This window comes from Oratosquilla oratoria, unplaced genomic scaffold, assembly GCF_046742065.1.
Source record: "Oratosquilla oratoria isolate Oo_2021 unplaced genomic scaffold, ASM4674206v1 SCAFFOLD47, whole genome shotgun sequence".
NCBI classification, from domain to species: domain Eukaryota; kingdom Metazoa; phylum Arthropoda; class Malacostraca; order Stomatopoda; family Squillidae; genus Oratosquilla; species Oratosquilla oratoria.
Genome location: NW_027467711.1, coordinates 849,158 through 869,684, shown reverse-complemented (window position 1 = coordinate 869,684; position 20,527 = coordinate 849,158). Strand labels below are relative to the sequence as shown.

At 41.0% G+C, this 20,527-nt stretch overlaps 5 protein-coding genes across 5 annotated transcripts; 2 read left to right on the top strand and 3 right to left on the bottom strand.

Moving 5' to 3' along the window:
* Positions 1 to 771: 771 nt before the first annotated feature.
* On the bottom strand, positions 772 to 1,208 carry LOC143023346 (histone H2B). The gene has a single exon (XM_076181866.1). It carries the CDS (start codon positions 1,205 to 1,207, stop codon positions 836 to 838), a length of 372 nt encoding a protein of 123 aa, XP_076037981.1. The 5' UTR covers position 1,208; the 3' UTR covers positions 772 to 835.
* A 268-nt stretch (positions 1,209 to 1,476) lies between these two features.
* LOC143023345 (histone H2A) lies at positions 1,477 to 2,208 on the top strand. The gene has a single exon (XM_076181864.1). It carries the CDS (start codon positions 1,486 to 1,488, stop codon positions 1,855 to 1,857), a length of 372 nt encoding a protein of 123 aa, XP_076037979.1. The 5' UTR covers positions 1,477 to 1,485; the 3' UTR covers positions 1,858 to 2,208.
* A 3,182-nt stretch (positions 2,209 to 5,390) lies between these two features.
* LOC143023343 (histone H3) lies at positions 5,391 to 6,874 on the bottom strand. Its single transcript, XM_076181862.1, has one exon. The coding sequence runs from the start codon at positions 6,872 to 6,874 to the stop codon at positions 6,464 to 6,466; it is 411 nt and encodes a 136-aa protein (XP_076037977.1). The 3' UTR covers positions 5,391 to 6,463.
* A 446-nt stretch (positions 6,875 to 7,320) lies between these two features.
* LOC143023349 (histone H4) lies at positions 7,321 to 7,753 on the top strand. The gene has a single exon (XM_076181869.1). The coding sequence runs from the start codon at positions 7,321 to 7,323 to the stop codon at positions 7,630 to 7,632; it is 312 nt and encodes a 103-aa protein (XP_076037984.1). The 3' UTR covers positions 7,633 to 7,753.
* Positions 7,754 to 15,691: 7,938 nt separating this feature from the next.
* On the bottom strand, positions 15,692 to 18,725 carry LOC143023344 (histone H2B). Its single transcript, XM_076181863.1, has one exon. It carries the CDS (start codon positions 18,526 to 18,528, stop codon positions 18,157 to 18,159), a length of 372 nt encoding a protein of 123 aa, XP_076037978.1. The 5' UTR covers positions 18,529 to 18,725; the 3' UTR covers positions 15,692 to 18,156.
* Positions 18,726 to 20,527: the final 1,802 nt, after the last annotated feature.

Here is a 20,527-nt window from a genome sequence, read left to right as displayed (position 1 = left end):
GCTAAACATCAACATCGATAAATCACCACATTTAAAATACACAAATAAATGGTCACATATCATTTGACCTAATAAAACACCACCATAGGACTCATTTTCCAGTGTCATAAAGTTATATCACTATAATCACTATTTCAATGGAGAATTTTTAAAAAGAGATTGTACATACCCCACCCAATCACTACAAGAATTTTAACGGTATTTTCGTCTAACTAACTGCAAATATGCTAATGAACAAAAATATGTGGAACTAATATATGACCTGATTAAAAATAAAATTTTAATAAAAAAAACAAAAAATTACCCCTAAAAATAAACAAAACGATTCCAGATTTTAAACACAGGAAACAAAATCATCTAATTCATATTACTCGTATCACAAAAAATCCAGTGAAAATCTAATGATGTTTCTATAGAATTTGTTCCCCTGAGTTCTTGGATCAAGAAATACAATTCATCTATGACATTGGAGAAAATTTAAAATATCCAAAACATCTTATTGATAAAACAAAAATCAAAGCTAGGAAATGTTTTCTTAATACGTCGCAGGTCAAACCATTTAATTATAAAAATATGCTAACAATTCCGTACCACGAAAATTTAATCCATCGAATCACAAAGAAGGTAGACGTAACTGCTTTAAGTCAGCAGCTTGATCAAATCTGCAAAGGTACACGAGCACAGCAGACAAGAATAGTAGTAGTAGTATCAGGATCAATGGATAGAATTGACATTTGTATTAGATACATCTCTCTCTCTTTCTGAATGACATGTGGCTCCAAAAGGAGCCGGGTTGCCCAACCAAGTGTAACAACTTCAAGGAAGAAGAAAAAGTTTACTTGGAGGAGGTGTACTTGGTGACGGCCTTGGTGCCCTCAGACACGGCGTGCTTGGCCAGTTCACCAGGGAGTAGAAGCCTGACAGCAGTCTGAATCTCCCTGCTAGTGATTGTCGAGCGCTTGTTGTAGTGGGCAAGGCGGGAAGCCTCGGCAGCAATGCGCTCGAAAATGTCGTTCACGAACGAATTCATAATCGACATAGCTTTGGAGGAGATCCCGGTGTCAGGGTGAACTTGCTTCAGCACCTTGTAGATGTAGATGCTGTAGGACTCCTTCCTCCTTCGCTTCTTCTTCTTGTCTCCCTTGGAGATGGACTTCTGGGCCTTCCCGGCCTTCTTGGCGGCCTTTCCGGACGTCTTGGGCGGCATGTTGCTTCTATGGCAAATGTCAGTGTAGTGCCGGAGCGCGTTGAAAATTTGCTTATAAATCAGACATAGTGGGCAGCAGTAGTTGGCAAGAGCGGTCGCAGGCGAACAAGAACCCAATCCCTGCGTTCTGAATGGTCAATAGCCTCCCTCCGCCAACCGCTCTGAGCCGCTACCTGATCCTATATATATCAAGCTTTTTCCCCAGCGACGCTTATATCCTCAACAACTTGCTCACCGTGTAGGACGGTCGGTCACCCTCGCTCACAACACAACTCATCATGTCTGGCCGTGGCAAAGGCGGAAAGGTTAAGGGGAAGTCAAAGTCTCGCTCAAGCAGGGCTGGTCTTCAGTTCCCCGTCGGTAGGATTCACAGACTCCTCCGCAAGGGCAACTACGCCGAGCGCGTTGGTGCTGGTGCCCCTGTCTATCTGGCAGCAGTCATGGAATACTTGGCTGCCGAGGTCCTCGAGTTGGCCGGCAATGCTGCCCGCGACAACAAGAAGACCCGTATCATCCCTCGCCATCTCCAGCTTGCCATCCGCAACGACGAGGAACTCAACAAGCTCCTCTCTGGCGTTACCATTGCCCAGGGTGGTGTCCTGCCTAACATCCAGGCAGTTCTCCTGCCCAAGAAGACAGAGAAGAAGTAAAGGCCCAAGCGACATCTTTAAACTTCTTCTTCGTGTCTTCTAATAACCGGCTCCTCTTGGAGCCACAGTCCTTTACAAGAGAGATAATTTGGTTCTTACTGACTGTCCATTCTTTTATTTCTTATTTTTCATCCTCTTCTTCCTTGTCAATCGCATCGCGTCTTGCCATTAGGTTTCCTCCTATGTAGCATGCATTAGCTCACTTGAATCAATGTAACCATGCGCCTGTACAGATGCAAGCATACCTGCCAACATAGATACATTCTCGCACGTTGTTCCTGTACAAACACGTATGCATCATCATTACGTACGCACGCGCACACACACGTGCATGCATGCATACACACACTCTCACACACACACACACACGTGCGTGCATGCATACACGCACGCACACACTTTCACACACACCCGTGCGCACACACATGCATGCATACACACACATGCATGCATGCACACACACATGCATGCACACACACACACTCACACACGCGCGCACGCACACACACACGCACGCACGCACACACACACACACGCGCACACACACACACACACACACACACACACACACGCACGCACGCACACACACACACACACACACACACACACACACACACACACACACACACACACACACACACACACACACACACACACGCACGCACACACACACACACACTCTTACGTGTGTAAGTCTGATGCGGTTCGTTTCCACATCATGATAATAGATTATCGTCCCAATTGTAGGAAGGAATAACTTCCATACTGTTTTAGGACTCATTTTTTAAATCGGCCGTCAGCCATCACATCAATAATACTCGACCAATATACAAATGCTCTGTAAAGCGTATGCAAATATAACTATATACAAATCCATTTAGTAATATAATAGTGATGCTCGTATCAGATGTAATGTTTACAATATACGTTAATGGTGGGAATTGGTATATATATATTAATGCAGATTAACAATATTATGCACAATGAAAGAATTTCACTTAGGGGGGACTACAGCAGTTCTGGCGTGCTGCGAACAACAATGCATACGTGGATACACACACACACACGCGTGTACGCTTAGGTACATACACATAGATATATGCATACTCACATAAATTGGGTGTATATTTTACTATGCACGCTTATATACGCATTAAGGGAGCCCCGGCCGCGAAAACTCGAAAAATTCTGGAAAATGAACGAATTTTAGGTAAACATTTCAAAAGGTTCTCCATGATGGTGGTAACACTCAAACAAAATATTAGAGCTCAGTTCCCTTTCTTTTCTTATATATAAAATAAAATAGATCAATTTTTGGAGACCTCTGGCAACCCCATTGCATGAAAAACTTTTGAAATGAGTCAAAATTTCGATAGCCATTTTTTTTTTTTTTTTTTACTGCAATTCATATCTATGGAGATATCTGGCAGCTTGTGTATGGAGGTATCTGGCAGCTTGATATGGAGGTATCTGGCAATTTGACTAAACCCACAGCACGATGCTAAAAGGAGAGACTTTAGTAACAGTCGAAGTGCGTAAACAGGAGAATATCATTTTCTCATGCTATTCATGCACGCGATCGTATATACTGTATATATATATATATATATATATATATATATATACAGTATATATATATTATATTCTTGCAACAGATAAGCATTTCAAAAGATTGTCTATAATAGTGGTAGCACTTCGACCAAAAATTACATCTCAATTCCGTTTCTGTTCTTATATATAAAATAAAATAAATGAACTATTGGCGACACCTGGCAAGAATCTCACTCTTGCACGTCAAATAAATCTTTCATTTATTCTAGCAATAACCAATATTCATTATTCTACCAACAATAACTGTGGGAGGGGTGAAGAGAAATAGTAACTTTAACTTGGTAATAGAATAAAATAAAGGAAAATATAATTTAATGTCTTTAAAGGTCCGTGCGGCATTTAAAGGGCGCTACTGAAAAGTTTGTTTTCTTTCCATTCATCAAATTATAAGTCGCCATTTTATATACCAATTTTCACTTCTTTTTTTTTTTTTTCATTTGTAGAGAATTGTAAGGCGTAAATTATCTGGAAAAAGTCAAAATAAAGCAATTTCTTTGGCAGTATTTTTCTGGCTATTATTTTTCCTCAGAAATTTAATCTTTTTAACAATATGTACAAAAAAGAAAAGAAAAAAAAAACATTGCTATTCTCGTACGAGGTAAATAAATAAATAAGTTTAGATAGGGCCACAAGAGTATGGGTGTCCGGGCCCCCCTTATATCTATCTACAGCTGCACATGTATATCTATCTACACCAACATGAATGCGCACATACATGTGTACGTACCTGCGTGCGCACATACATGTGTACGTACCTGCGTGCGCACATACATGTGTACGTACATGCGTGCGCACATACATGTGTACGTACATGCGTGCGCACATACATGTGTACGTACATGCGTGCGCACATACATGTGTACGCACATACATGTGTACGTACATGCGTGCGTACATACATGTGTACGTGCATACGAGTAAAAAAAATAAAATAAAAAATAAATAAACTGCCCGCCACCACACCACGCTCTGTAAAGCGTATCCAAATATAACTATATACAAATCCATTTAGTAATATAATAGTGATGCTCGTATCAGATGTAATGTTTACAATATACGTTAATGATGGGAATTGGTATATATATATTAATGTAGATTAACAATATTATGCACAATGAAAGAATTTTACTTAGGGGGGACTACAGCAGTTCTGGCGTGTTGCCAACAACAATGGATACGTGGAAACACACACACACACATATCTATATGAATACACACACACACACATATCTATATGAATACACACACACAGACATGTATATTACCCACGTGTACGCTCAGGTACATACACATAGATATATGCATACTCACATAAATTGGGTGTATATTTTACTATGCACGCTTATATACGCATTAAATCTATCTACAGCTACACATGCACGCATTAAACATATCTACAACTACACATGTATATCTATCTACATCAACATGTGTCCGCACATACACGTGTATGTGCATACGAGTATACACATACATGTGTACGTGCATACACATACATGTGCACGTGCATACACGTACATGTGTACGTGCATACACGTACATGTGTACGTGCATACACGTACATGTGTACGTGCATACACGTACATGTGTACGTGCATACACGTACATGTGTACGTGCATACACGTACATGTGTACGTGCATACACGTACGTGTGTACGTGCATACACATACATGTGTCCGCACATACACGTGTATGTGCATACGAGTATACACATACATGTGTACGTGCATACACATACATGTGTACGTCCATACGAGTATACACATACATGTGTACGTCCATACGAGTATACACATACATGTGTACGTCCATACGAGTATACACATACAGGTGTACGTCCATACGAGTATACACATACATGTGTACGTGCATACACATACATGTGTACGTGCATACACATACATGTGTACGTGCATACACATACATGTGTACGAGTATACACATACAGGTGTACGTCCATACGAGTATACACATACATGTGTACGTCCATACGAGTATACACATACATGTGTACGTCCATACGAGTATACACATACAGGTGTACGTCCATACGAGTATACACATACAGGTGTACGTCCATACGAGTATACACATACATGTGTACGTCCATACGAGTATACACATACATGTGTACGTCCATACGAGTATACACATACATGTGTACGTCCATACGAGTATACACATACATGTGTACGTACTTGCACGCACACACATAGATATATGCATACACACATACCTTGGGTGTATATTTTACTATGCATGCTTATATACACATAAAATCTATCCATAGCTACACATGTTTATCTATCTACATCAACGAGTGCCACACGATATCACTCGTACAAGGATTTCGCCGCAGAGGGAGAGATACAAACAGACAAAAGTGTTAACTAGCCTAACATATATCCTATGCAGTTCAGAGAGAAAGTCTTAACTAGTCTAGGTAACTCAGGGTAAAAATAACTAGTCTAAGGTATATCCTAAGCAAGGTCGTTTCTTCCCTAATAAGAATCAGCGAGCTCTCCTTACGAATCATGTATATATGTGTGTACGCACACGCACACACATATCAACAAAAACGCTTTAACTAGTTCGTTCAAGGCATATCCTAGGTAATTGACATAGAGAGTGAGAAAGTCTTAACTAGTGTAGGGAACTCAGAGACACACAAAAAAAAAAAAAAAAAAAAAAAAACCACAAAAAAAAAAAAAAAAAAAAATCGTAACTAGTCTAGAACTTATTTTTTAGGCAAGGCCGGCGCATCCCTAATAAGAATCACCGTGCTCTCTTTTGTAATCAAAATTTGGCCCTAAAGAGGGCCTAGTGAGTTAGTTGGTCGGTCGGCATGAGAATGAAGGCAGGTAAGGGTGGTTTGGATTGGGTTGGGTTGGGTGGAGGGAGGGTGTTGCCTGCCTTCCTTCCTCTCTTTCCCTTTCCTTTCCCTGTGCTCTTCTGCTGCTGCCGACGACCCCCGCTGCGTACGTGCTCATGATCTAAGCACGCTCGCCACGGATCCTGCGAGCCAGCTGGATGTCCTTGGGCATGATGGTAACACGCTTAGCATGGATAGCGCACAGGTTGGTGTCCTCGAACAGACCGACCAGGTAAGCCTCTGAGGCTTCCTGCAGAGCCATCACGGCAGAGGACTGGAAGCGCAGGTCTGTCTTGAAGTCCTGGGCAATTTCACGCACCAGGCGCTGGAAGGGCAGCTTCCTGATCAGGAGCTCGGTGCTCTTCTGGTAGCGACGGATCTCACGGAGAGCCACGGTACCAGGGCGGTAACGATGGGGCTTCTTGACGCCTCCTGTGGCAGGAGCCGACTTGCGGGCGGCCTTGGTGGCTAGCTGCTTGCGAGGGGCCTTGCCTCCTGTCGACTTGCGAGCGGTCTGCTTCGTGCGCGCCATGGCTTGCTTTGCTTTGGTGCTGCAGTACAGTAAGTAATGTCGGCACTAGCCCAACTCTGCCCGCCACCACACCTCGGTCGTCTCGTAGCAGGCGCTCTCATTGGCTGAGAGGCGCGAGGGCCGTAGAGACGTCTGAGCCGCTAAAATGTTCACGTCCCGAGTGCTGCCTTTACCTTAAAGTGGACAAAATCACCTACAAGTCGACCACTTACACCAGCCATTACCAGTGGACCCCTTGGTCAGCACCGTTGGCCATGTCATGTAGGTGTCACATGCCGGTCATGGCACGACTCAAGGCGCCCACGAGGTCTCGACCCATGCGATGGCTACTTTCGGGTACGCACGGGACCCGCCGCCCGACGGCAACGAGAGAAAACGCCGAGTGACCGAGCCGTAGAGACGCGAGCGCCTCGTGCCTTCTGGCCAGATTCAACACAAGCTTCATCATGACCGGTCGTGGCAAAGGAGGAAAGGGACTTGGAAAGGGAGGCGCCAAGCGCCACCGCAAGGTTCTCCGTGATAACATCCAGGGTATCACCAAGCCTGCCATCCGCCGTCTGGCACGACGTGGAGGAGTCAAGCGTATCTCTGGACTCATCTACGAAGAGACACGTGGAGTTCTCAAGGTCTTCCTCGAGAACGTTATCCGCGACGCTGTCACCTACACGGAACACGCCAAGAGGAAGACGGTCACTGCTATGGATGTCGTCTACGCCCTCAAACGCCAGGGCAGAACCCTCTACGGTTTCGGAGGTTAAATTAAGCCCAGGCAGGCAGGCAGACATGGGGAAACGCGTGCACGCGCGTGCTTCTCTTCTCCTCGTCCTCGGCCTCCTCTTATTATCTCCCACCAACGAACGGCTCCTTTAGGAGCCACATAACTTTACAAAAGAGATAGATAGACGATATAATTGCCTCACATTTACTACTATGCAGTTCATGGTTCACAATGAACCAACCATTTCAGTTACGTGCATATTTCATGGACCATCACAACCAGAGCGAAGGAAAGAAAAAAGATCCTACGCCTCTAGTAACGAGCTCCTTCTCCCTCCCATTTAGTTAAGTTACCATCTTACTCCTTGCGCTGTCTTCTTAGTTCACCGCTCACAAACAATCCCACAACTGTACAAGCCAATCAATCACCAATTGTGTAGTGGCAGTGGTGCAACAACACATTTCCACCAACCTGAATGAATGAAGAAAGGAGAGAGTGGTAGTAGTAGTAGTAGTACAATTTGGATGGAGCGCGTTTCAATGACTAGTATTTCTCTGCTGACAGTTGTGCGCTAGTCCAGTTCAGTTACGTGCATATTCCATGGCCAACTATCACAACGAGGGCAAAGTGCCTACGCCTCTATAGAGTACGTGCTCCTCTCCCTCCGATTTAGTTAGTTAGTTAGGCTCTTGGTCATTACGCTGTCTTCTTAATTCACCGCTCACAATTCCATAACTGTACAATCCAATCCAACCAATCGCAAATTGTGTAGTGGTGGTGCAAGAACACACTTCCACGAACATGGATTTCGTTAAGGAAGAAAAAAGGGGGTTGGTGGAGCGCGTTTCAATGACCACTATTTAGCTGCTAGTTCAGTTACGTGCATATTTCATGGCCAACTACCGCTGTACCATCCAATCAATCGCTAATTGTGTAGTAGTGGTGGTGGTGCAAGAACACATTTCCACGAGCGTTAATTAAGAAGGGAGAAGAAAGTGGTGGTAGTAGTGTCACAATTTTGATGGAGCGCGTTTCAATGACCAGTATTTAGCTAGCTGCTAGCCCAGTTCAGTTACGTGCATATTTCATGGCCAACTACCGCTCACAATCCCATACCTGTGCAATCCAATCGATCGCCAATTGTGTAGTGGTGGTGAAAGAACACATTTCCACGAGCGTCAAGAAAGGAGAGAGAGAAGAAAGTGGTGGTAGTATCACAAATTTGATGGAGCGCGTTTCAATGACCAGTATTTAGCTAGCTGCTAGCCCAGTTCAGTTACGTGCATATTTCATGGCCAACTACCGCCCACAATCCCATACCTGTGCAATCCAATCGATCATCAACTGTGTAGTGGTGGCGAAAGAACACATTTCCACGAGCGTCAAGAAAGGAGAGAGAGAGAAGAAAGTGGTGGTAGTATCACAATTTTGATGGAGCGCGTTTCAATGACCAGTATTTTGCTAGCCCAGTTCAGTTACGCGCATATTTCATGGCTCACAACTGTACAATCCAATCAATCGCCAATTGTATAGTGGCGGAGGTGCAAGAACACATTTCCATGAACGTTAAGAAAGTGGTAGTAGTAGTAGTATCACCATTTTGATGCATGCGTACATACGAGTATACACATACATGTGTACGCACTTGCACGCAAACACATATATACATGCACATACATATATGCATACTTTCAATGACCAGTATTTAGCTAGCTAGCTGCTAGTCCGGTTCAGTTACGTGCATATTTCATGGCCAACTACAAAACACAATCCCATAACTGTACAACCCAATCAATCACCAATTGTGTGCAAAAACACATTTCCACGAACGTTAAGAAAGGAGAGAGAGAGAAGAAAGTGGTGCTAGTAGTAGTATCACAATTTTGATGGAGCGCCTTTCAATGACCAGAATTGATCAAGCTAGCTGCTAGTCCAGTTCAGTTACGTGCATATTTCATGGCCAACTACCACAACGAGGGCCAAGGCAAAGTGCCTACACCTCTAGTACGACATCCTTCTCCCTCCCACCCTCTCCCTCTGATTCAGTTGTTGGCCTGCTAGTCATTATGCTGTGTACTTAATTCACCGCTCGCAATTCCATGATTGCACAATCAATCGTCCAATGTGTGGTGGTGCAAGTACACACTTTCATGAGCATGGACTTTGCTAAAGAAGAAGTAAAAAGGTGGTAGTAGTAGCACCATTACAATCTTAATGGAGAGCCTTTCAAATACAGTACTTGTATGTACCTGCTGATACTTGTGCGCTAGTCCACTTCAATACTACCTACCTACCTACCTAGCATTCCATCATCAAAATAATAGAAAATACCCATTGCTGCATCTTACGCTCAACTACAAAGGCGACCACATTGTGTCTAAAGACAAATAGATCAAAATGATGAGGCCAAATGTTAACCTCCTACTCATAGCACCCCTTAACCTTTCTCTTCAAATTGCCCCATATCTACAATGACATCTTCATTTCCATTCGCAACCGACTTGGATACCATTGTTACATTGGGTACTTGCTCATGTTATGCCCATGCCTCGCGAGTCATCTTTCCATTTCATTGTATGCAACTGTACCTAATAGAGCGCCTTGAACCAAGTACTCACCTTTATTCTTTATTAAATGAAAAATATAATTATAGAACCGGGTTGGGTACTCGGTAACTGACAGACACCGCGGATATTGCTCTGTCACCACATCAGCCATTTCTTGTGCAACATTTGCGGGCAGTACGGTATGGCATCAACACGCCCGCCAATAACACCTTCCTGTCTTACGGAAATGGCATCCATATTCTAAAATGTACTAGATTATTAGTAATGATCTGCCATACTGTAAATGTCTTATTCCTTTCTTTACTGCGCTTGGACTCAAGCGTGATCCTGCAAAACGGCCAATCTTCATAGATAGCTCAACACCAAGTCACAAAGCAGTCTTGCTCCCCAATGGAAATAAATATCCGTCTTTGCCTCTTGCACACTCCGTACGCAAGAAAGAAAGGGAGCAAATAGGATAATGTCAAACAACTTCTTGACACAATAAATGAGGCAGGCTCAATTCAAGTGCCAACTTTCTGGTCATTGCAAGATGCCTGCTTAGCTTGCGACGAGGATACACAAAATATTCATGTTTCCTTTCCTTATGGGACAACTCAGCTAAAGATGACCATTACAAGAGAGTTCATTGGCCGGCCGGACACCCACGAGTGGTACTGCAGCTAGGAATGTTAAATGTCCTCACACAGCCTCGAGTACATTCCAACAAAGTCTTAATACACCCACTTCATAATTAAACTAGGAGGAGTAAAACACTTTGGCAAGGCCTTAGGCCTTACATTTTCGAGGACAAGAACCCTTTCATGTTTCCAAAGCTATCTGAAGCTAGGATCAGGTTTCTTGAACGCTGAAAGAGCCATGGCGAAGGTTTGGGGAAAAAAGAAAAAGAAAAAAAATGCCTGCTTTGTCTGCTTGTAGTTCCTGCATTCCTATCAAATCGCAAGGATCCTAATTGTAAACGACTGCTACCAAAGCTTATTGAGAACTTCTTCAACAAACGTGCTTGTCAAAGGATTACAAAGGCGGAGCACGCCGACACGAGACCTTTTGGTCCATATCTAGGTCGGGTGCGAAAAAAAAAAAAATCATAATAATAAATGGCTAAATATATATATATATATGTATATATATATATGATAATGTAAATAAAAAAAAATGCATAGGTATAGTTAGGTAATAAATTGACATATAACTGAGAATCAAACATATTGACATATAAATGAGAAATGTGTATACATTGTGACGAATGTGGATAGGAGGATAAGGGAACACGGGCTGAGGGAAATATTTCTATTCCTGACTAGTTTCCTCTGAAGAAGCCTTTCAGGCGAAACTAGTCAGGAATAAAAATATTTCCCTCAGCCCGTGTTCCCTTACCTCCTATCCACATATAAATGAGAATCAAACATATTGACATATAAATGAGAATCAAACAGACAAATGATAACAAAACATACAAAATAAGTGATAATCATTACAGCATCTTCCTTAGGTGTTCATCTAAATGGTTCTTAAAACTTCGAACTGAACTACATTGCACTGCCTCTGCGGGAAGTTTATTCCATTCATTAACTACACGGTTGTCCAAGTTGTTTCTACCCACTTCCAAATTGAATCTATTTCCGGACAGTTAGAGACCATTGTTTCTTGTCTGACTCTCATTCAGTGTGGAAATTTTGCCAGTTCCCTTTAGAATCTTAAAGACCGGTTTCAAGTCGCCTCTGAGTCGACGCTCTTTTTAGGGAAAACACATTCATATGTTTTAGTCGATTTTCGTATGATTTATTTCTTTTATATTTGGAATCGGTTTTGTGGTTCGCCCTTGTACTTTCTTCCAGTCTATCAATGTCTTTCACGACATTCGGTGAACATACGGAAAAAGCGTATTCCAAATGTGGACGAACTAACGATTTATATAGCTTGTTCATGGGTGATGAACTTTTGAAGTCAAAAGATCGCGCAATCAGTCTTACAATCTGATTTGCTATCTCAGAGCCTGAAATACACTGCTTGGGTGATTTGAGGTCCTTACTGATAATTACGCCGAGACCTTTCTCACTATTCACTTTTCTTAACGAATTTCCAAATAACTCGTAACCGTACTTACTGTTATTTTCACCTATGTGCATTACCTTCCATTTACTTGTGTTCAATTTCTTCTCGGACCTTTGCTGTAATTTATCTAAATCTTCTTGAATGTCTAATTTGTTTAAGTGGCCATTTCCCGTCCCGTACAGTTTTGTATCATCAGCAAATTTGGAAACAGTACATTTTAGTCCATGGTCTATATCATTTATATATACTGTACTACTAGACAACCCGTGACCCGTTGGGTCGCATGAAATTCTAAATGATACCTTGTTAATAAGATGGTCAATAAAATATTTATTAAGACAACGCTCTTATATTTACAACATTCTTGGTACAATTTGAATGATTTAAAACAACTTTAATATTTTCAATTTGCTTACCTCTACTCAGCCCAGCATATAATTGTCTATGCTGTACCATAATGCATCTTTCTTTCTGTCTACCAAAATATGCATTCATTCTGCTCTGGAAGTGTAGCTTCAGCCCATTGTTAACATGTCATATCACGATCTTTTTAAAGCAGGTTATTATTAGCTTAAGACTTACCAGTTTTGTGCGGTCCTCGTGCTCTCTCGAAGCAAAGTAAACTGGATACAGGCGTTCTCAAGAAATTGAATAGAGCCTCCTTAATTATGCTTCTGATATGTCACGTCTCGTCACCCCACTCCCACTCATGATCATTATCGTTCAGGGAGGGAGTCGCGAGTAGCAACGTTTATCAACATATTCTTTATGATAGATATACTATGTCACTATCACCGTATAGTATAAATCACAGAAAATAAGTTTCTATATCAAATTGAGTATAATTTAGAGCTCTTACCCCTATTCAGTAGACGAAGGCAGTGACTGACTTGATTAGTTATAAGAAGTGAAATACAGAAGATTGTGACGCCATGTCGTCGTTGCTTGGAACACTACGCATCATGGTATCAGGCGAGTTTATCTAAAACAATTTGGCTAACGTACAATTTCTCTTATATAAAAAAAAAAAAAAAAAAATCGTCTAAAACAATTTGTCAAAAATACAGTTTCTCTGGAAAAAAAAATGAAAACAACAATAAGATTTTCCCCATTTTAGACACTTCTTTCTTTACTCAAATCTGAATCGTTTACATTACCTGACCCGTGTATTTCCACCACCACACCACACACACACCCCCTCCCATCTACCTCCTCCCACTTACCCGAGTTCCCATAACTTTTAAAGGTGATCAATTTCTGATTTATGACTCGGGACCAGTTCAAAAGCGTATAATCATATTTGCAACACGTCGTCATTTGCAATCTTTATCACAAAGCAGTCATTGGTATGCCGATGGCACATTTAAAACTGTCCCTCTCCTGTTTCACCAGCTATATACCCTACATGGATTAAGAGAGAAACATTCGCTGCTCCTTGTGTTTGGATTGTAACCGGACAAAACACAAGAAACATACATAACCTTTTTACAACAGATAAGGAACATTGAACCTTTATGTCCACCATTATCGATAACAATCGATTTCGAGAGAGCAATGATGAAAGCGTTTTTGAAAGAATTCCCCCCCCCCCCAAAAAAAAAAAGTGCAAAATGGCTGCTTCTCCCACTTTAGCAAATGTGTTTTACGAGTAATTCAAAATAATGGATTAGAACAAACATATGAAACAGATACCAGTTTTGCTTTACGGATGCGGATGCTACCAGCATTAGCATTTGTGCCAATAGCCACAGTGACAGATGCGTTTGAGTTATTGTGTGACAACAACACATTCCCGCATGAAGCACGAGAGGTCGTTGATTATTTTCAAGACACATGGATTGCAAGGCCTAACAGACGGAATAGTCGACGTCCACCTCTCTCTCTTTCGACATGATACGTGGAATATGTATTCTAGAGTGCTTGATGATTGACCTGAAACTAACAATTCCGTCCAAGGATGGCATCGTAAATTTGAAACGCAAGTAGGTGCGCATCACCCCAATATATGGAGATTTATCAAATATTTGCAGAAAGAACAAAGTTTCAACGAGGTTCAGATTGAACACTATGTTGGTGGGGTAGAGCCAGAACCCACAAGGAAACCTTACCTAGGCACTGTAAAACGCATAAAAAGGCTTGTTCAGGCTTTCGATCCAAAAAATATTTTTGATTACGTCCAGGGGATTGCCCACAACCTTTCTTTCTAACTATGAAAGAAGATAGTATATTTTGATAAAGCTGTAATTGTGTTGATAAATCAAGAATGTCTTAATAAAGTTACATAGACACTTCGATCCAAATAATAGTATTGATTACATCCGGGGGGCTGGCCACAACCTTTCTTTTTAACTATAAAAGAACTCTTTTCAGTAGATGGTATATTTGAATAAAGCTGTAATTGTCTTGATAAATCTAATTTGTCTTAATAAAGTTTTATTGTCAATGAATTTTGAATGAAAACCAATGTGTACTTTATTGATACATTATAAATTAGATCTACCAATTTCTCAGTCTCTTTTCCTTACACAAACTGTATTTTAGACAAATTGTTTATAGATGAATTGTACTGTAGACAAATTGTTTACAGATCAATTGCACTTTAGACAAATTGATTTACACCAATTGTACTCTAGACAAATTGTTTTGGACAAACTCGCCTCGTCATATCTCCTCTTCTGATTGGCTGGTCCTCAGTCGTGACGACATATCTCTTCTGCTGCTGCTTGGCTGGTCCTCAGTCGTGACGTCATATCTCCTCTTCTGCTGCTTGGCTGGTCCTCAGTCGTGACGTCATATCTCTTCTTCTGATTGGCTGGGTGACGGTTTCAAGCAAGCAAGCAAGCAAGATGACAAAAACATGATCAGAATTTTATAAGTATATAGATGAATAGAAGTGGCCCGAGATCGGAACAACCTTGAGGAACTCCACTTGTAACATTTTTCCATCTAGAACCTTTTCCATTTAAAACAACTCTCTCTTTTCCATCATTCAGCCAATTACTAGTCCAACTCAATAGGATACCACTTATTCCGTGTGAAGCTAATTTAGTAAGTAGTCTCTCGTGGGGGACGGTATCAAAAGCTTTCCCAAAGTCTACATATATTAAGTCTATATATATTGTTTCTTTTGTACTAATTCCAGATAACTGTGTTGTACAATTCCAGTAAGTTAGCTACGCAAGAACGTTTCCGTCTCAAACCATGCTGGCTATCATTTATAAAACGGTTACTTTCTAAATGATGTTCGATAGCATCTCTGATGATAGTTTCCATTATTCTTCCTACTATTCAAGTCAAACTTATAGGCCTATAGTTATTTGGTTTCTTTTTGTCACCTTCTTTGAATAGGGGAGTAACGTTAGCTAGCTAGCTTCCATTCTCCGGATAGGATGGAAAATATTTGAAAATCATTTCTATTGCAACAACAATCTCGTTTTTCATTTCATTTAAGATTCTTGGATGCCAACCGCCAGCCCATTGTTTTTTTTTTTTTTTTACTTTGAGTTTCTCTATACACCTTTTAATTTTTTCTTTTGTTATACTTACCGTAGCCAGTAAGTTTACCCTAGGTTTCACTTATGGAGGTGCTTCGTTTACGAATACCGAGCTAAAATAATTGTTTAAAATATTACACATTCCTTCATTTCAATGTTCAAGTTGACCGTCAGCAGACAATAGTGTACCAATGTGATCTCTAGCAACCTTTTTATCTCTAAAGTAACTATACAATTCCTTGGGATTCTCTTTGGATTTATCAGCAATATTCATTTCGTATTGTCGTTTTCTCTTTTCTATTGTCTTTTTTAAATCTCTCCGTATTGATACATAACTTTCATAGTCATTGCATGCACCCCGAACACTTATATTTCTTATAAGCCTGTCTCTTTTAAGCAATACTTTTGTTCACTTTCTTTGTCGAGCCACTTTGGGCGAGCCTGATATGGGGGACGTCTGTCCTTAAAAGGAATGTAAGTATGAATCATCTTAGTCAGCGTATTTTCAAATATTTCTTTTTATAAAACAAGATTCAATAATATTTCTTTCTATAATATTATTACAAGAAGTAATAATTTTAGAATTTCCCCAGTCAATATTATGACCATAATCCCTTTGGTGGACAAATAATCCACTGGACACTTGCCCCGTTCTAATACTACATTTATGTTGGCCTACTCTTTTTTCTAAGCCTTTGCCTGTTTGATTAATAATAGTGGTTGGAATAAGGATGCCAACCCTAATTTTGTTCTTAATTTATCGGACAAACCTTTGAGTGACGACGCGAAATGTGCTCTAGGATATGGTTTGAAATTCGTTGCCAATAATCAGCAGGTGAACTATGTAGATATTGCTAAGAGTTTTTGCAATTTGGAAAAATATAGTGATGTTTCAAATCAAGATATTAATATTTGTAAGGGTTTTGTGTACCATGCTTTATCCACGCCATGCCCTCCAAGTGTTCCTAAACGTTTCTTCACTACTTTTGATAATTTAAAGAAGGATAAAGATTTACACATCACAAAGGCGGATAAAAGTAATTGCTTAGTCATCATGAACAAAAAGGATTACTTAGAAAAAATGGAAATATTACTAAGTGATGAAGAGACATATGTTAAATTGAGCAAGAACCCTCTAGAAAATGTTAATAGTGAATTTAATAAGAAGCTTAAAACAATTTTAAAAGGTAACGACGAACTGATAAAAAAATGTGTTACTATATCTCCGTCACTTCCATACATGTATGGTCTAATCAAAACTCATAAAGTTAATAATCCAGTTAGGCCCATTACTTGTTCTATTGGGTCTTGCACATATAAGTTGTCAAAATGGTTAGTGTCTCTTCTTAGTCCTCTTGTTGGGACAATTTCCCACTCTCATATCAAAGATAATGTTGACTTAACCGAAAAGCTGCTTGGACATAATATCACATTTGATTTTAAGTTGGTTAGTTTCGATATTAAAAGTTTATTCACCCGAGTCCCGGTTTTAGATTTGTTAGGATTTCTAGAAAAAGAATTAAAGAAACATGACTTTACACTCCCTGCTCATACTATTATTAGTTTAATCAAATTATGTGTAATAGACTCTAAGTTTGAATTTAATGGAAACTTTTATACTCAAACATTTGGTATGCCCATGGGGAACTGTCTGTCTCCAATTCTTAGCAATTTGTATATGGAGTTTTTTGAAAGAGAGTTATTACCAAACATTCTTCCAATTAATGCAGTTTGGTACAGGTATGTTGACGACATATTATGCATTTGGCCTAATGATCAATATTTGGATACTTTTTTGTCAGATTTAAATAATTTGGTGCATTCCATTAAATTCACAGTAGAGGTTGAAGAAAATAATATGTTACCCATTTTTAGATGTAAATATTTACCGATGTGGAAGATACTTTAAATTTGACGTTTACAGGAAGCCGACCAATGTCCTCTCGTACATTCATTTTTACTCGTATCACAGTCAAAAATCCAAGCTGTCAGTTTTTTCTTCAATGTTCCTGAGAGCTTATAGAATTTGTTCCCCTGAGTTCTTGGATCAAGAAATACAATTCATCTATGACATTGGAGAAAATTTAAAATATCCAAAACATCTTATTGATAAAACAAAAATCAAAGCTAGGAAATGTTTTCTTAATACGTCGCAGGTCAAACCATTTAATTATAAAAATATGCTAACAATTCCGTACCACGAAAATTTAATCCATCGAATCACAAAGAAGGTAGACGTAACTGCTTTAAGTCAGCAGCTTGATCAAATCTGCAAAGGTACACGAGCACAGCAGACAAGAATAGTAGTAGTAGTAGTAGTATCAGGATCAATGGATAGAATTGACATTTGTATTAGATACATCTCTCTCTCTTTCTGAATGACATGTGGCTCCAAAAGGAGCCGGGTTGCCCAACCAAGTGTAACAACTTCAAGGAAGAAGAAAAAGTTTACTTGGAGGAGGTGTACTTGGTGACGGCCTTGGTGCCCTCAGACACGGCGTGCTTGGCCAGTTCACCAGGGAGTAGAAGCCTGACAGCAGTCTGAATCTCCCTGCTAGTGATTGTCGAGCGCTTGTTGTAGTGGGCAAGGCGGGAAGCCTCGGCAGCAATGCGCTCGAAAATGTCGTTCACGAACGAATTCATAATCGACATAGCTTTGGAGGAGATCCCGGTGTCAGGGTGAACTTGCTTCAGCACCTTGTAGATGTAGATGCTGTAGGACTCCTTCCTCCTTCGCTTCTTCTTCTTGTCTCCCTTGGAGATGGACTTCTGGGCCTTCCCGGCCTTCTTGGCGGCCTTTCCGGACGTCTTGGGCGGCATGTTGCTTCTATGGCAAATGTCAGTGTAGTGCCGGAGCGCGTTGAAAATTTGCTTATAAATCAGACATAGTGGGCAGCAGTAGTTGGCAAGAGCGGTCGCAGGCGAACAAGAACCCAATCCCTGCGTTCTGAATGGTCAATAGCCTCCCTCCGCCAACCGCTCTGAGCCGCTACCTGATCCTATATATATCAAGCTTTTTTCCCCAGCAGCTCAACCCTGGAAGGAAACAATGGCGTTCTCGACCAAGAATACCGTGTCGTTAAAGCCTACTGAAACGTTGAGCTCTGAGCCTACTGTTGACGGTATATGATAATTCAGATAGAAGTGGGTAAATACCGACTCGATGGGTGGGGAGCACACGTTGCAGACACCGCATAAGGGTGATTAGGCAGAAGGCGTTGTACCTGGGACCTAAAGTGACAAGCCGAGGGAATTTAATGTAGGAAGACTGGGAACACTCGAGTATAGGCCCCCCCAATGCGCGAAACATGTCTGTAAACTAACCACTAACCGACATAGCCCTCGCGTGTGGGTGGGGAACTGGGCCAACTGATTCACTCTGGGCCCTTTCCAATTTCGCCTAAATCATTTGTTCCGAACGCGCATTCTTCAGACTAACAAACTCGAAGGACGTGACCAAACCGAAAAGCCGGATTCTTGGAGTCTACGCATGTGGGCTCTCCTTCAACAGTCCGATGTACGAATGGAGATTGCAGCGTTTACACACCTATTGTACACGATGAAATCATGACATACGAATTGGTCCGGCTTTATGTCAGCATTTTTAATTCAACTCACGAACATGTACATCCATGCTTCTAAACACACATGAAAATAGCCTCCTGCCAGCGGAGAGCTCTGAGGAACCCTGCATAATGCATAAGGGCTGCACGTGGCACCCATAGACACGCTTGGCCGCGCGGAGCACACACACCGACCACGCGCATAGCTAGACGCTACACACCTACACGACAACTCTATCAACATGTAACAGTAATCAACACAGCAATACACCGAACACTATTTGAAGCGGCCTACAATAAAAACAAACAAATGCGAATATTACAAAGCCAATATCCCCACAAAGTATTCCCCTTCTGCCATAAAACCACAGCTTAAATCACATGATCACCACAACACACACTCAACCACAAAACAAATGGCAAACAGAGGAATACAGAAATAAAAGACCACACACATCAGAAACTGAACAACCTACAATACAAAGAGAACAGAACAAAACACAGTAAACAATCACAGATTGTCAACACCCAATACAAAAATGACAGACGAAGAAATCCACCAAAAGCACACACACTCCAAGAACAAGCCCAAATACATATACACAAAGAATGCCTGAGGAGATCCAGTAGATGTTCAACCACTAATCGACTTGATAAAGCCCCAATCCAAAGAGCTGAAGAGACATAACTACAAGACACAACAAGGTTACTTCGACATACGCAAACGCAAAACCATCACCGCAACCACACTGGAACAGCCAAAACTCAAACACACAAGGACACAATACGCATAATACAAACACGTACAACACTGGTCATCCATGGAAAAACCAACTTACCAATCAATACTTCAAAAAATACAATCATACTCAACTCGATAGGTAAACACAGTTAATATTAATTAAACACGGCACCAACAAAAACACTTACAACGAAGACATGGCTAGCCAAGCCATTAAACAGAACATAAAATACAAATTAATAGCGACTTTGACGAAGACATGTTAGCCATAGAAATACACACCACAACAAAGCCCATATCATAGCCACACAACCTCCCACCACGAAGACCAACCTACCAACACAAGAATACTGAAAATCACACAGAAACCACAACCAACATACATATAGGAGACTTTAACGCAAATAAACACCTAAAAAAAACAATAATCACGTAGGAAAAAACATACACCACCTCATAACGCAAAACCACCTCACCTTCCTTGGGAGACTTCCCAACTTGCATTACACATAAC